We start from the raw sequence: 16,206 nt of genomic DNA on the forward strand, positions 1-16,206 counted from the left end.
TGTGCTTGGAAATAAGCATTACAGAGAGATCAATCTATTGAATAAATCATGAGAAAATACCAGGTTTTCAGCCTTGCATCAGACTCCAGTGGTTAGATCCAGATTCACCAAGAACATGCTGTGATTGACAGCATCTGTTTGTTCCAAATCTTGCTCTGACATAGAGACTCCCTGCTAATGGTTGACCAGAGAATATCCATTTTTACATTGATAGTACTTCAGTTCCAAAGTTATTCATAAATACAGAAGGATTCTTAGCAGTACCCAAGTGATTACGTAAGTGGCCAGAGAGAAAAAATGCAGACTAAGATGTGAATTATTCATTCTTGAGAGAAAATAAAGCATGAGGTCAATGTAAACAAAACACTGCAATTTATTTAATGATATATGCTAATAAGAACTGCTGAGAGCAATGATAAGTAGACCAACTAAGCAGCAATTCTGTAACTGGGCATCCCCTTTAAGCTGCTCCGATGCTGTGTGGAGAGAGCCTATCCAGCTTATAATCGAAAGTGATCGCTGGCCATCTTCCGACACAAATCGGGAGATGGCCGGCGATTTTTTAAAAGCGGTGAAAGCAGTATAATCGAAAGCGGCATTTTAGACAGCATCGCCGCTTTCCCGTTGCTTTGCCGGCGAAAGTTCAAGGGGGCGTGTCGGTAGATTAGCGAAGGTGGGACATGGGCGGGCATGGGCGTGGCTACCAGATGGCCGGCTTTCGCTGATAATGGAAAAAAAAAGCGGCGTTAAGCAGTATTTCGCCGGCTTTACTTGGTCCTTTTATTTTCACGACCAAGCCTCAAAAAGGTGCCCCAACTGACCAGATGACCACTGGAGGGAATGGGGGATGACCTCCCCATACTCCCCCAGTGGTCACCAATCCCCTTCCAAACTAAAAAAATGAAACTAAAAACCTTTTTTGCCAGCCTGTATGCCAGCCTCAAATGCCATACCACCTCCATGACAGCAGAATGTGTTGTATCCTCCGACAGCCTTTCCCTGGTTGCGATGTGGCTCTCGGGTGAGTGTGACACCTTTTCTGTTAGGTGCCCTGCAGAGTCACATTAGCAATGCATTGTGGTGGGTGTAGGGTACTGGGCTCTACTCCCATGGTGCTTTTCCCCTCTGCTAACTGGGTCAGAGTGTGCCCTGTTTTGTTTCCTGTTGTAGTCCATGCTGTAGTGGCCATTTTTGTAAGCCACTTTTAGATCCCTTTCCTGTGTTACGCACGTTAGAGAACGTAGTTCTTACCTTGCATGGTGCTGAAAGAGGGCATTGTACACCATTGTGCCAGCTCTGACCTACTGCTAATCTTAGTACCAGGGGACTCTTTGCCAGTGGGGCACAACCTCTGATCTGCAGTTAACTGTGAGTAAACGTGCATATTTCAAGAAAGGACTTTTTCAGAGAGATTAGTCTTCAGGTGTGAACTGGTATGCCAAAGTTATACAGCAGCAATAAGTCCTAGAGGCTGTATGCAGGTCCCTGGAACAATTTTAGTGGGTGCAGTACATTTGTGGGTAGTTGGTTTGGGGGGGGGGGGGGTTGGGGGGCTCAGCTCCCAAAGTAAGGGAGCTATGCACGTGGGAGCTTTTCTGAAGTCCAGCGCAGTGACCCCTAGGGTGGCTGGTTGGTGTCCTGGCATGTCAGGGGGGCCAGTGCACTAAAAATGCTGGGTCCTCCCACGGCCAAATGCCTTGAATTTGGCCGGGGTTTGAGATGGCCGACATAACTTTCCATTATCGCTGAAAAACAAACCCGGCCATCTCAAACCCGGCGAACTCCACGGCATTTGGCCAGGCTAAACCATATTATCAAAAAAAAGAGATGGCCAGCCATATTTTTAGATAATACGGTTCTGACCAGCTGTAGCGCCGCCGCCAACATAGATCGCCAGCGATCTATTTGGCCGGCGACGTTCGATTATGCCCCTCTAAATTATATAACAGTCATCCAAATTCCCTTACAGAACCCAGCATTGGTTACTCAGCAGAGACATAGCTGGGGGGTGCAATGGGAAGTGGCTGTTCCCCCAAACGGACTTCCAATGAAAACAGCGCCTATGCAGTTTTATAAACCTACTCATTTTGGCGCCTATTATTTCATACTGTCTGCTCCCCCGATGCCAAAACCTGGCTACACTTCTGTTACCCAGCTATAGATCTGGTGAACTGTGGGCACCTAACTTACAGTATACAGTAAGTTGTGTGCACGCTTCACCCATATGAAGTTTTATGCATGTACACACTCGAAAGGGCCCTTTTACTAAAGTGTGGCAAGTTTTTGCACTTACTGTGGGGTTACTTGTCTCACTAAAAAAGTTTGAAGTGAGGTGCAATACAAATCAATATAAAGTACAAAGCCCTATAGTCATCTCCTTCCCAACCCCCACAAACAGAATATTCAGCCACACCCCTCCCGTGACCAAATAACCATGCCTTCACTCTCGCCACACTGATTGGCTGGTTGAGATTAAGGCATAGGAAATATGGACAATTACCAAGGGCATCAAGTTTTGAAGGTACTACATACTAACCTAAAGAGGATCCTGCTCCCCTTTGCTTTAGAACCCACATCAAAGGGGCACCACTATGATGTTCAAACCTCCTACACCTTCGCATTCTTCAGTCCTGCCTATGGGTGCCAGAATCTTACATCTGACCTTACTGATTGGTCTTGGTATTTATTTATTAGGATTTATTTACCACCTTTTTGAAGGAATTCACTCAAGGTGATACTGGTAGAGCGATCCATAAGTTACAAATGGAATGAAATATTGAATGAATGAATAAATAAATAAATAAATATATACATACATACGTATACACGTAAATGTAGTTTTCTCCTTCAATCAAGTTATGTCTTTGTGAAGGCCTAACATTTAGTGAAGCAAAGGCAATTTTATACAAAGCATGAGATATAGCTGCCTAACTCTGTGGTTAAGTGCTTAGAGTCCCTTTGAAAACTGCCCATTAAATGACCTTAGCCAAAGCAGGATTAAACCTCCCATTAAAAAAATTGAAACTGAAGTTGATATAGCAACACCTGATAAATCTGTGGCATCACCATAGGCTGCCAGCGTATGACTTCATCTAACGCTGTACATGGAACAGTTTTAGCTTAAAGTGCCAGCTCTCTTGTAGGCAATTACATTAGCTCCATTAACTTCAAAGAAGCTGTCCAATTCCTAAAAGGAAACTGTACAGTACACTGCCACTGAACAACTATGCCCTTCATGACTGCAAAGGGCCTCCTCCATCAGTTATTTTTCCACAATGCTGGTTTTTATTATGGAAGTAACAATGCACACAAAAGGATGAGCAGCTTACACTAATGGTGTCCAGCAATCAACATAACACAGGACATAAAGTAGCATCACTATCACACAGTTCCCCTTCAGTGTGCCGTACAGGGATCTTCAACCTGAGCCAATTCAACCAACCCAGGTTATTCACAGATGGTAGATAACTACTCATAACAAGAATTTATTATTTACTTATTTATTGGGCTTGATGAACCACCTTTATGAAGAGATTCACCCAAGGCAGTGCAAAGCAGCTACAGTCCTATATAATAATTCTCACCTCCAACAGGATGTGCTTGGGACCGTGCCTGCTGGAAGTGGTCTGCTAGGCAGGCACGCACTGACCTCAGTGACATCAGTGACAGACAATTTGGCAAAGCAAAACAATCTGAGTGCTGGCCATTAGGACACAGGGTTGATAGGAGAGTTTTAAAAGACTGAAGGAACCGAAAGTGTTAAATGGGGGGAGGGGGGGGGGGGGGAGTTCTGAACGACTGAAAGACATGAACATTTGGGAAAGAAAAACAATCTGAATGCTGGCCATTAGGACACAGGGTAGATATGAGAGTTTTAAAAGACTGAAGGAAACGAAAGTGTTAAACTGGAGAAGGGGGGGGGGGGGGGGGGGGGGGGGGAGTTGTGAATGACTGAGGCCCAGATGCATTAAAGACATTGGTAATTCCCGTTCCCTACCGATTCCATAGCGAATCGGTAGGGAACGGGAATGCATCAACGATAGGGAATGCAAATGAGCTACTCGTTGTAGCTCACTTGCATTCTCTAGTCCTTCAGTACCTGAGTCGGAGAATCGGGACGTCCCTTTAGATTAGGCTCCTCTTCCTGGTCTCTTCAGCCAATCAAAGCGGGCTTAGCTGGCTGTTGTCAGCGAAACGCGCTCTGATTAGCTGAAGAGACCAGGAAGAGGAGCCTAATCTAAAGGGACGTCCCGATTCTCCGGCAACCAGGAAAACATAAAAGTTTTGCTGTGGAGGGGCGGTAAAGACAAAATAGAAGGGGAAAAAAAACACCAGCGCCGGCAGAGCTAAAAAAAAAATGCGAAAAAAAGACGTCTCTCAGAAGCGCAGGGAGAGTACGTCCTTAAAGGACGCCCCTCACATGCGCTCCCTGCTTTTTTTTTTCTTTTTTACCTTTTTTGGGGGCCCTTTTCGTTTCCGATTCCCTCACAGGAGCCCTAACAAGAGGTCAGACATCTCGTTAGGGTTCCTACGGTAAGGGAATCGGAAAAACGGTAGTGCATCTCATTATAATGGGCTGCAACAGTAGTGCAGCTCATTATAATAGCTTTTCAATCATTTGCATTCCGTTTTCGTTGCCTGCTACCGTGGCAGGGAAAATGCCCTTAGTGCATGCCCGGGGTGAACTACTTGCGTTTTAAACTGGCTGGAACCAGTTTAAAACGCAAGTTATGGGCTCATTAGGTTTTGTGCATCTGGGCCTGAAAGACATGCAAATTTGGGACAGGAAAACAATCTCAATGCTGGCCATTAGCACACAGGGTACATAGGACAGTTTTAAAAGACTGAAGGAACCAAAAGTGTTTGGGGGGGGGGGGGGGGGCAAGTTCTGAATGAATGAAAGAAATGAAAATTTACGAGAGGAACACAATCTGAATGCCGGGCATTTGTACACAGGGTAGATAGGACACTTTTTTTAAAAAATGAAGGACGTGAAAGTATTACATCTTGGGGGAGGGGTGAGGAGAAAAGCGATGGGGTATCCGGATACTGGGCGTTAGGGCCACGGGAGTACATAGACTTTTGAAAGCCTTAAGTAACCCAAAGTGTGGGAAGGAGGAGGAAAAGGAGGGGAGGGAACGGGGTGAGGGGCATTAGGAACAGGGGAGGGGGCCCTGTCACATACTCTCATTCTCACACACACACTGTCACACAGACAGTCTCACTCTGTCACACACCCACACATTCACTCTGGTTCTCTCTCTCAAACATACACACTCTCAGGAAAACCTTGCTAGCGCCCATTTCATTCGTTCCAGAAACGGGCCTTTTTTACTAGTTTAAACATAAAACTTAGTTTTGTTAACAGTATAACAATACCAAATATAAATATAAATGCAGTAAATGAGGTAAACTTGGAAACAGCAAACTGAAACTTAATAATAGGATTACCATGAAACAGAATAAAAAAATAGACACATTTAACAGCATTGAAATTCAAATAACAGAGACATAATGCAATGTCAGCATACTACTAATGAAACATCTAATAAGCACACATTAGAACATTCAAATAACATAGATATTGGATTTCAATAGGAATACTGGAATTTTTCAAAATGTATTTTGAAACCACACCTCTCCCTTAGCATTATAAAATGGAAGCTGGTATGGGCTATAGCAGCAGAGCTAGCTGTTTCAGCACTGCCACACGAAAAGCAGTGGCTCAGCGCCCCCCCCCCCCACCCCTCAGAGCACTGCCAGCAGTGCCCTAGTTCCAGCCCCAATGAGCCAATACAGCGATATTACACCTACCCTGACAGAAAGAAAACCAGTGACTAACAACCAGGGGAAAAACTCCTTAAAAAGAAAAAAACAATCTCTCTATATAAAAGGCAACACCAACGTTCTATGAAGCCTCCAGCCGGAAGTGTGAAGGGGGCGAGATATCCGGTTTCCCTATGAGTGTCTGCCCCGCCCTCTTTGTAACACAGTCAGTGAAGGAAAACAGCAGAGCACGAAATCAAATCGCTGGCTCTGTAACAGTGAAGGACTCAGAGGGGGGAGGGGAGAGAGGCCAGAGGGCAGGGACACACACACTCCCACATGCACACAGAAGAAAACATTGCTAGCCCCCGTTTCATTTGCATCAGAAACGGGGCTTTTTTACTAGTACTACATAAAACAAAATACAGAAAGCATTTTTAGAATACAATGGAAGCCATTTTTGAAACTTTCTTGATATTGTCTCTTAGAGGCACAGTTCCATTAAAATAAGAAAATGTGTACCTTTTTAACAGACCCAAAAAACTAAATACTGCAGCAAAAAATAACTTTAAGGAAGTACTTCTGCCATGAATGATTATATACCATTATACTTCATTGCAGGGCCCGGGAGCCAATGAAGGCCCCCATCAACCTTAAGTGTGGTCTCCTGATTCCCCCCCCCATCTACTGGCACTACACCCACTAGCAGTTATTCAATTTTATACCTGCAGCATTTGAATCAGCTCGCATATGTTGTCCAAACTCTTATAAGACTGAGAGAGCAGTGGGGAAGCTTACACTTGCCAGGAGTTTTGTGGTAAGCAGAATAAGGAGTAATTCTAATGTGGCATCTCTAAAAGCCCTAAAACGGACACGGAAACATCAGACTTGCACCAGAAACAAGGCCAATGGATCTCTTATAGCACACAGCTATTTCAAATCCTGGGCCTATTATGTGCAATCAATCACTTGCAACCATGGTCCAATAGTTCTTAAACTTAACAAAAATGTTGTTAAACCTTTATTATTATATATATATATCAAAAAAATCTTTCAATATAAAATGGCCTTGTTTCTGGTGCATGTCTGATGCTTTATGATGCTTTATCTATATTTTATGTTTGAAGGTGCCAGATTACGGAACAACTTGCCACTTGAATTATGAAACATATCTTCATTTCTTCAATTTCGTAAATATTTAAAAACTTATTTTTTTATCAAGACTGTATAGGTATATAGCTGTACATTTATCTGCCTTTAAGATGTTGATCATAACTGCTCGATTCTAACCACTGTTTATAATCTATGTATATGTTTATTGTTGTATGTCTATTTTTAATATTTTATTGTGTATGTAAAATTGTGATCTGCCTAGAATTGTAGGATGGAGCGGAATATAAATTAAAAAAAAAATTCTCAGCACCCAGTTTCTATCAGAATATATTTTTACTGGTTGCCCAACCAATTTAGTTTTGCAACTAAAGAAGACCACAATTCACTAGGCAAGGGGATGCAGTTCTGAGACCCTTATCCTACAAACTCTATGCATGTATACATCAGGAAGTGGAAAACCTGATAATATGCAAAGTCTCTTACATGGAAGTGTAAAACACTAACAATCAAACCAAGATTCATTCTTACATACAATGCCTTGCAAAAGTCTTCATACCCACATTTTCACATGTTGCTGCTTTAAAATACAATTGTAAATGCATTAAAGAAGGAGTTTGTTTTGTTGATCTATAAAACACTCTACACTTTCAAGGTGAAAGAACAATTCTTAACAACTTTTTTAATATTTCTTTAAAAAACCTAAAAGTCTTGATTTTATAAGTTTTCACATGCTTTATAATGCAAAACCAAATTACTGCCTTAGCAAGCTCCAAAATAAGAGAGCCCGCATGTATTTAGTCACAGTAATTGAGCTGATTTGAATACTCTTGAATGCAGAATCCAGCTGCTTCTGTTGTATGAAGTAAATTTGAAGCAAAGGTCTAAACATGCCAAACATGAAGTTACTTAAATGTACTCACTCTGCTGCTCCCCAGTATCTCTTCTCACTCGTCCTTCCCTACACCCCTTCCCGTGCACTCCGCTCCATGAATAAATCCTTCTTATCTGTTCCCTTCTCCACTACTGCCAACTCCAGACTTCGTGCCTTCTGTCTCGCTGCACCCTACGCCTGGAATAAACTTCCTGAGCCCCTACGTCTTGCCCCATCCTTGGCCACCTTTAAATCTAGACTGAAAGCCCACCTCTTTAACATTGCTTTTGACTCGTAACCACTCGCCTCCACCTACCCTCCTCTCTTCCTTCCTGTTCACATTAATTGATTTGATTTGCTTACTTTATTTATTTTTTGTCTATTAGATTGTAAGCTCTTTGAGCAGGGACTGTCTTTCTTCTATGTTTGTGCAGCGCTGCGTACGCCTTGTAGCGCTATAGAAATGCTAAATAGTAGTAGTAGTAGTAGTAGTTTGAGCAGAAAAGTCACAATTACCAACTCTCAACTAAAGAACCAGAGAGGGGATAACTCTCTCCATCATCCAACAGCTGTATTGGGTTTTTAATGTATTGAAATGGGTTGGATAATTGATCTGCTGTTTTGTTTGTTGCATTGAATTGTGCAGATCTTTGCCTCTTTTGTTTTTTTGGTACTGAATGAGAGGGTGGAAAGAAGGAAGTCACTACTGAAAAATGATGTGCTGCATAGCATTTGCAAAGAAGCATTTACAGGTACACTGCACATCTGTGGGAGAAGGTTTTGTGCTCTAGTGAGAACAAAGTGAAATGTGAAAAATGTTCAAGGTGTGAAGACTTTTGCAAGATGCTTTATGCTGAGAACTCCTTATTGAGTAAATAATCACCAACAATGTTACTAAAACCATGACCATATACAGTATAATTCGGTTGCTTCCAGTTAGAGCCTGACCAAAACCAGAATCTTCGGTTTCTGTGAAAACTGAATCTGCGACAGAAATTGGCTGCTCAGTTTTAGCAGAAATTTAAGCTGAAAAAGAAACTGGCCTCTCTCCCAAACAGCCCCCAGCAACCAAAAATAATCTCTCTCCTGGACCCACCCACCAGCAGCAGCCCCCTCCCGGGTTTAATATATCGTTGGTGGCTAGTGGGAGCAGGAGCGATCTGCACTTGCTCCTGCTCACCTTTGCTCCTGCCTCAGAATGACTTGTGAGACTGCTGCTGGAGTTCATGGCAGCCATTTTGAAATTGGAACTGACACGGGTAGGAATGACTGAGGATCACTCCTGCCTGTCCCGAACTGCCAGTTTCAATCTCAAAATGGCTGCTGCAACCTCCAGCAGCAGTCCTGGAAGCCATTTTTTGTCAGAAATAGGCATGGGCAGGAGCGAATAGGGATCGCTCCTGCCGACACTAGCTACCAGTGACACAGTAGGTACAGGAGGGGGCTACCAATGGGGGGGGGGGGGATCCAGGAGGGGAGGAGGAAGGAGGGAGTGGGGACTGTACAGCATAGTTTTGGCTCCAGCTGAAAATATGTAGGCATTTTTGGTTGAAACCGAAACAAGGCCAAATACAGATTTTCTTCATCTAAGTGATTACAGAATATCGTGTTGATATCTCAAGCGCACTGGATCCTCACCTAAAGATCTCTCTTTTGTTTGGTTTGTTGATCTCACAACGGGAAGGCTTGCTCGTGCACGGCTGCCTCTGGAGAAAGGAGTTGGGGAATCGTCCTCAGACATGGCTTCCAAGGAATCAGCAGATGCCACAGACAGTTGTTCTGCCTGATCTGCCAGGCTGGGTTGTGGGCTCACAGGTGGCTTCGGACTTCTTGTCTGTAAACAGAAAAGAAAATAATTGTTCTTTAAATTCAGTTTATCAGTAACCTAATTTAAGCTCAAGTTAATGTACAACAAACACAAAATGATAATAATTAACCACAATCTAACAAACCATACTTTTCACAGCAAAATTAAAATTACATAGCTTTATTTATTTGGTTTATGCCTTTTTCAGTAGTAGTTCAAGGTGTGTTACATTTAGGTACTGTTGGTATTTTCCTATAGAATTACCTCCTGTGAGTACAGTATTGCGCAGGACGCCGAGTGGTGCTATGGGCCAGGTTCAGTAAATGGCGTCCAATGCTATTCTATAAAGGGTGCTCTGGGATCAGCGCTCTTTATAGATTAGCATTAGGCACCAAATCCTGTGCCCAACTTTGGCCACAAGAACTGTCACCAGCTGAAAGCACTGGAGCAAAGCTTCTGCTGGCTGGGCTTGGGGAGCGCCGCCAGTCAAACCAGCAGACCTTGGAGGCCCAAATCCAAATTGCGGGGCCCAGGCCCCTAAACCCCCCTCCTCCCATGGCTATGCCACTGGGCGGAAGTCCATGATTGTTTCTGAAAAATTTGAGCTTCGGGTTAAGGTGTTCCACTGTACAGAAATAAGTGTCAAAACACACTCTAACTCCAAGAATTAATTTTATTTCACCATAGGAAGAAGTTAAGAACATAAGAACAGCCATACTGGGTAAGACCAATGGTCCATCTAGCCCAGTATCCTGCTTCCAACAGTGACCAATCCAGGTCACAAGTACCTGGCAGCAGTGGCGTTCCTAACGTGGATGGCACCCGGGGCGGATCGCCGATGCGCGCCCCCCCCCCGCCTGCGAAATGACACCTTCCCCCCTCCCCAGCGAAATGACACCCCCCCGGGTGCACGCTGCTGGGGGTGGGGGTGCCGCGGCGCGCACCTGTGGGCTCTGACTTTGCGAACTTCGCTCGTTCGTTGCAGCTCCCTCTGCCCCGGAACAGGAAGTAACCTGTTCCGGGGCAGAGGGAGCTGCAGCGAACGAGCGAAATTCGTGAAGTTGGAGCCCACAGGTGCGCGCCGCGGCCCCCCCTCAGCGGTGTGCACCCAGGGCGGACCGCCCCTACCGCCCCCCCTCCCCTTGGTACGCCACTGCCTGGCAGAAACCCAATTAGTAGCAACATTCCATGTTACCAATCCCGGGGCAAACAGTAGCTTTCCCCATGTCCATCTCAATAACAGACTATGGTCTTTTCCTCTGGGAACTTGTCCAAACCTTTTTTAAACCCAGATACTGTAAACGCTGTTACCATCCACCCCCACTCCCTCCATGTGCATCTGTAATATATTTTGTGCAGGTAAAAAATGGCAGGTGTAGGTCATTTCTTTGTGCTACTATGTTAAGCACTTCCACAATTCAAATTCAATTTTATTCTCATGTAAAAAAAAAAGAAAAAAATCAAGCACATAATTAAAAAACAAACAAACCAAAAACCCTCATCAGAGAAGCGACTGCCCCACGCACACCCATCTCACTCTTTCCAAAGCTCTTGTGGGTGGACTGAGATGAATTTGCTGCTGTGATAATATTCTATAATGCAATTTTTCCATGTATGACTTTGGATTTATAAATAAGAAAATCTTTCATTAAATTCTGTCGTCTTGCCATGTGGACTTTCAGATAATCGTCAGCTTCACCTTTTGCTCCCAAATTATAAGTTAGAAATAATGAAAGCTAGTGCTAGACGACAGGGAGGCCACTTTCAGCATTAAAACACCTCCTGTTTCCTGATGGCTGGTTCTTGAAAGGAGCGCCACACTAATAGAGGAGTGGAAGAGGAGTAGCCTAATGGTTAGTACAGTGAACTGAGATCCTTGGGAATTGGGTTCAGTTCCCACTGCAGCTCCTTGTAATCCTGGGCAAGTCACTTAACCCTCCGTTGCTCTAGGTACAAAAACTCAGGGGACCTTTTACTAAGCAGCAATAAGCGCTAACCCATGCTTAACGCACGCTAAAAGGCACTACCGAGGGATGGACTCGGGCAACCCGCAGTAGTTTTAGCATCGTTGTGCGCTAAAAAATAGGTTTTATTGTTTAGTTCAGGGTTGTGTTTGGAGGCAGAGAATAGGCATGTCCTGTGCTAATTGGGTAGCGTGGGTAAATTGCCACGCGCTGCACGATTAGTGCGGAGTTAGCACGGGAGCCCTCATCGCCTAGTAAATAGGTGACAGTAAGGGCTCCCACGTGCTAATTGGGAAGTTAGTGCAAGGCCACTAATGGAAAAAAAGGGAATTGTGGCCATTTTACAGCCATGCTAAAAGCGCAGGCCACTTTTTAGTGCAGCTTTGTAAAAGGGCCCCTTAGATTGTGAGCCCACTAGGGACAGAAAAAGTACCTGTATATGATCTGTACAGCGCTGTGTACGTCTGGAAGTACTCTAGAAATGCAGGGCATTCTCTTCTTTGAGGTTAAACAAATGATGACCTTTTACCCAGGGTCAGATTAACACTATATTGGGCCCTAGGTGAATATACATCTGTGAGCCCAACCCCTACCTTGGCCCCCATTTACTTCTTTTCTTAACCTCCCCAATAGAATTGTCCATGGTCCCCCACTCCCAACTTCACCTCTCTAGAAATAGTGTAGGAAAAATTATAAGGCCTAGTTCTGGGTGGGTTCAGCATGTTGTGAGTTAGCATGGAAACTGTGCAAGGACATGCTTTGAATAGAGTGTATTAATGGTCAGAGCATTGGGCTGAGAACCAGATAGCCGGTAAAGTCATTTGCATCCTCCATTGCCTTTGGTAAACCAGAGAAGCCGAGGATGGACCGATCCAAAGAGTAAGTCTGAAGGCCCAAAGAGTGAGATTTGCTGGTAATGTGTCCAAGGTATAAAGCTAGAAAGATAAGCGTAAAAAGGCGTTACAAATGGAAGAAACAAAAGAAACTTCGATGATTCTGGATGGACATAGAGCGGAGATAGTATTAGGACACTTTTTAAAAGGAATTTGCCCAGGTAATTAATGGTTTCTTTTACAAAGCCACGCTAGCGATTCCTGTGCGCCAAATGAGATGAAGCCCATAGGAACTGAATGGGCTTCCTCTCATTCCCGGCAATGGGATCGCTAGTGCGGCTTTGTAAAAGAGGCCCTAAATTAGACTGAAATCTTCCTTCCATTTAGTATGCACAGGTTACATTTGTAGAAGTGAACTCCTCAAGTCCAAATCTTCAAAGGGAATCAGTGTTACTCTGACACTGACCTATCCACAGTCTCCATTGCTAGTAACCTTTGAAACAGTGATGGCAGGCTCACTCGCACCGGAGGAAGGATTGGAGATCTGAAGACATAGGGAGTAATATTCAGTCATGGTTGTCAGCATTCAATTTAAATATTGGCTGCTACAGTTATTTTATGCCTAAATATTCAGTGCAAGAATCCAACCAGTGCTGAATATCCCCCCCCCCCCAAAAAAAAAAAACCCACAAAAAGACCCTGCCTGCATGCACTTAATCAGATACTGACAACATTCAGACCAGTAAATAAATAAGTAAGCAAATATGCTAAAGACAGTCTTTTTGCAACTCTGGGCAAGTCACTTCACCCTCCATTGCCCCAGGCTCAAAGTAAGTACCTGTATATAATATATAAACTGCTTTGATTGTAACTACAGAGACACAGTATATCAAATCCCATCCCCCTTTCCTTTACCCAGACTGTAACCTGGTTAGTGGGCTGAAAATCACCTCTAACTGGGTAAATAAAAACTCCGCACAGACTCCACCCCTCCCTCGCCTGCCCCACCACCACCCAGATTGTGCCAAGGTGGTCTGTCTGCATTTTTTAGCAGCATAATGCCACTGCAAATCTGAGTATGGACCTGACGAGTGGGACATATCTGGGTTGAAGCCATTCTTGCCCAGATAAGTCTCACTGAATATTGGCCCCAGAGTTTTAAACTCTGAAAAATATCATGATGTTATCCTTTTAGCTCCCAGACACGATTAAAAAAAATCTGAAAAAATATAGTTTTCAATCCTAACCTCTTGACACCTGAGCACAACTGACGGGGACTCACGTATGTTCCTAGATTTCGAATCCAAAAAATATATATATGGGAAAGATATACAGAACACACTTCTTCCTACAAAAAACACCTAAATAACATATGAGAATACTGTTTCCCTTTTAAAAAGCTATTTGTATTATAGTATTTCACCTTAATATTAAAATTGCTTTTTAAAAGGGAAACAGTATTCTCATATGTTATTTGGGTCCTAGATTTCTAACGCCTTAGCCTTACCCTGTCCATAGCAACACAAGTTAGTTGGCAGGACACACAGAAACAATAAGAAAGTGGCATAATCCCATCAGAAGAGTTTATAGTAGAAATAGCTGTGAAGGAAAGGCAGATAGAGAAAAAGACTTTAGGATCTAAAAACCCAGTGTCTAATTCCTGTATCTGTGTACCTCTCTTTTTGTATTGTCCCCTGTATTAACCCACAAATTCAGCCATTGGATTATATTTTAAACATGGCTTAGTGCTCACTGGTATCTTCACACTGAGAGCCTGAATGAATGGCTGTAAGACACGGCAAGGATGAGAGGTCATCCATGTATGAGGGCCTGGATGATATCTCTCCCCTCCACCCCTCTCAAGACCCACACAACAAAATCATCCATTCCTGTTGGTGCAAACACTCAACCTGTCAGAGGATCTACGACATCAGGAATACTCCAGCATCATAAGGATGTCAGGAAAGTCTACAGCAGGGCTTCCCAAACCTGTCCTGGGTACCCCAGAGCCAGTCAGGATTTTAGGATATTCACATTGAATATGCAAGGACTAGATCTGTATGCACCACATAAACCTAAGCCCCCCTTCTCTCTGGCTATCACAACCAAAAGACACATTCGGGACAGGTGGGGTATACTAGTTCCCCTTGTTCCCTATGGATCTTCATGAAGAAGGAAAAAGGGAGTCTTTTCTGGATTTGGGGCATATAACACACCAGGCTAGCGTTGTTCAAAGTTTAAACTTTTAGTGGGAAACTTAATTGACAGTAGAAAAACAAATCAGTATATGTAGCTTGCTCTTGGTGCTGGCACACTCCCAGGGCAAACATAAATGGATACACAGTTAGAAACTCAAACTGAATTCAGAAACCACAGCCCAGGAATTCAGAAGTAAATGCAGCACTCACTGTGCAGAACACAAGAATGAACAGAATCAGAACACACGCCTCTAGCTTATGAGGCAATTTCTAGGGAATGGGATCCTTCCTTACTCGCTTATCGGTATCTGAAATACTGGGTTGCAGAGAATGGTAAGAGACTCTCTCTTCCCGTATTAGAAGTGATCTCTTGCAGTCTCCTTTAGATACAGTAACTCTGAAACAAGGTTCCCTTCTGGTTGTCCTTCCTTTGATTCCAGCTAAAACTTTCCTCTTTGCACAAGTCTTGGCAATCTCTCACAGCAGACACAGAGTAGAAGGCTAACTTCCCTCTGTACATGAGATCACTCATCCTCTCCCTTAGCAGTCCTCACTCCGGGAATTCTCCAAGGTCCTGAAGGCCTAGGCACCTCAACCTTGGGCTGTGGCCACCTTCCCGGGACAAGAGAAGATAAAGAAGGAATATGGAGCACGAGGGCTCATAAGTTTTGTTCACATCTACATTTTGGAGACTTTTCCCAACTGAGAGAGTGTTTATGAATCTCAAACCTGTCATTCTCTTCTACTTCATTACTCAGCCATCAGAAAGGGATTCCAATAACTCTAGTAGAGGACATGTTTGAGGAACCCCTACACACATATATTCTTTTGATTACAGTGCAACAATCAAAACACTTGGCCCAGCATCTTATGATTTATAACAACATAGTAACATAGTAGATGATGACAGAGAAAGACTTGTACGGTCCATCCAGTCTGCCCAACAAGGTAAACTCATATGAGCTACTTTATATGTATACCTGACCTTGATTTGTATCTCAAAAACAAAAATAGAAAGGCACAAAACTGCTTACAGAATAGTAAGAACAAACCAAAAAAGCAGGATTAAGTTAACACATTTATTGGAACAATAACCGACGTGGCCACGTTTCGCCCTCAGGCTGCGTCAGGGGTACAAACTATCAAGAGTGCATATAAATATATTATGCACACTTGTAGTAGGATCAAAAAAAGTTCCAGAAATCAAGTTCCACTTGATTCTTTCCTCCTACTTCCTCTCAACCACTAGCCCTACCTCCCAACCACCGGTGCTGCCACCCAATCTCTGCTAAGCTTCTGTGGATCCATTCCTTCTGAACAGGATTCCTTTGCTTATCCCACACATTTTTGAATTCCATTACCATTTTAATCTCCATCACCTCCTGCGGGAGGGTATTCCAAGTATCGAGCACTTGGACATTTTCACCTGGACTTGTATTTTTCTAAGGTTGTAGACTGCTATTATACACGCAGCTTCTCTGCGTGTATGAAGTCGTCTTTGGCATGCACAGAGCAGCCACGCATAATGCTTGATTGCTCTGCACTGGCTTCCCCTCCTTAGGAAGGAATTCGTGTGCAAATGAGCTAACAGTGAGCAGCTCATTTGCATGCGATTTCCTTCATGCATGCCCACTCCTTTCCGAATCGCTAAGGG

The 16,206-nt window shown here is 43.7% G+C and overlaps 1 protein-coding gene across 1 annotated transcript in view; it reads right to left on the bottom strand.

Moving 5' to 3' along the window:
- The window catches only part of KIAA1217 (KIAA1217 ortholog), a 656,634-nt gene that overhangs the window by 395,976 nt on the left and 244,452 nt on the right, over positions 1–16,206 (bottom strand). Inside the window, exon 3 of the mRNA XM_030201398.1 lies at positions 9,389–9,584. Within this exon, the coding sequence (XP_030057258.1) occupies positions 9,389–9,584 (196 nt within the window). The remainder of the gene's footprint in view (positions 1–9,388; positions 9,585–16,206) is intronic.

The sequence above is a fragment of the Microcaecilia unicolor genome, chromosome 1 (assembly GCF_901765095.1).
Source record: "Microcaecilia unicolor chromosome 1, aMicUni1.1, whole genome shotgun sequence".
Lineage (NCBI taxonomy): Eukaryota > Metazoa > Chordata > Amphibia > Gymnophiona > Siphonopidae > Microcaecilia > Microcaecilia unicolor.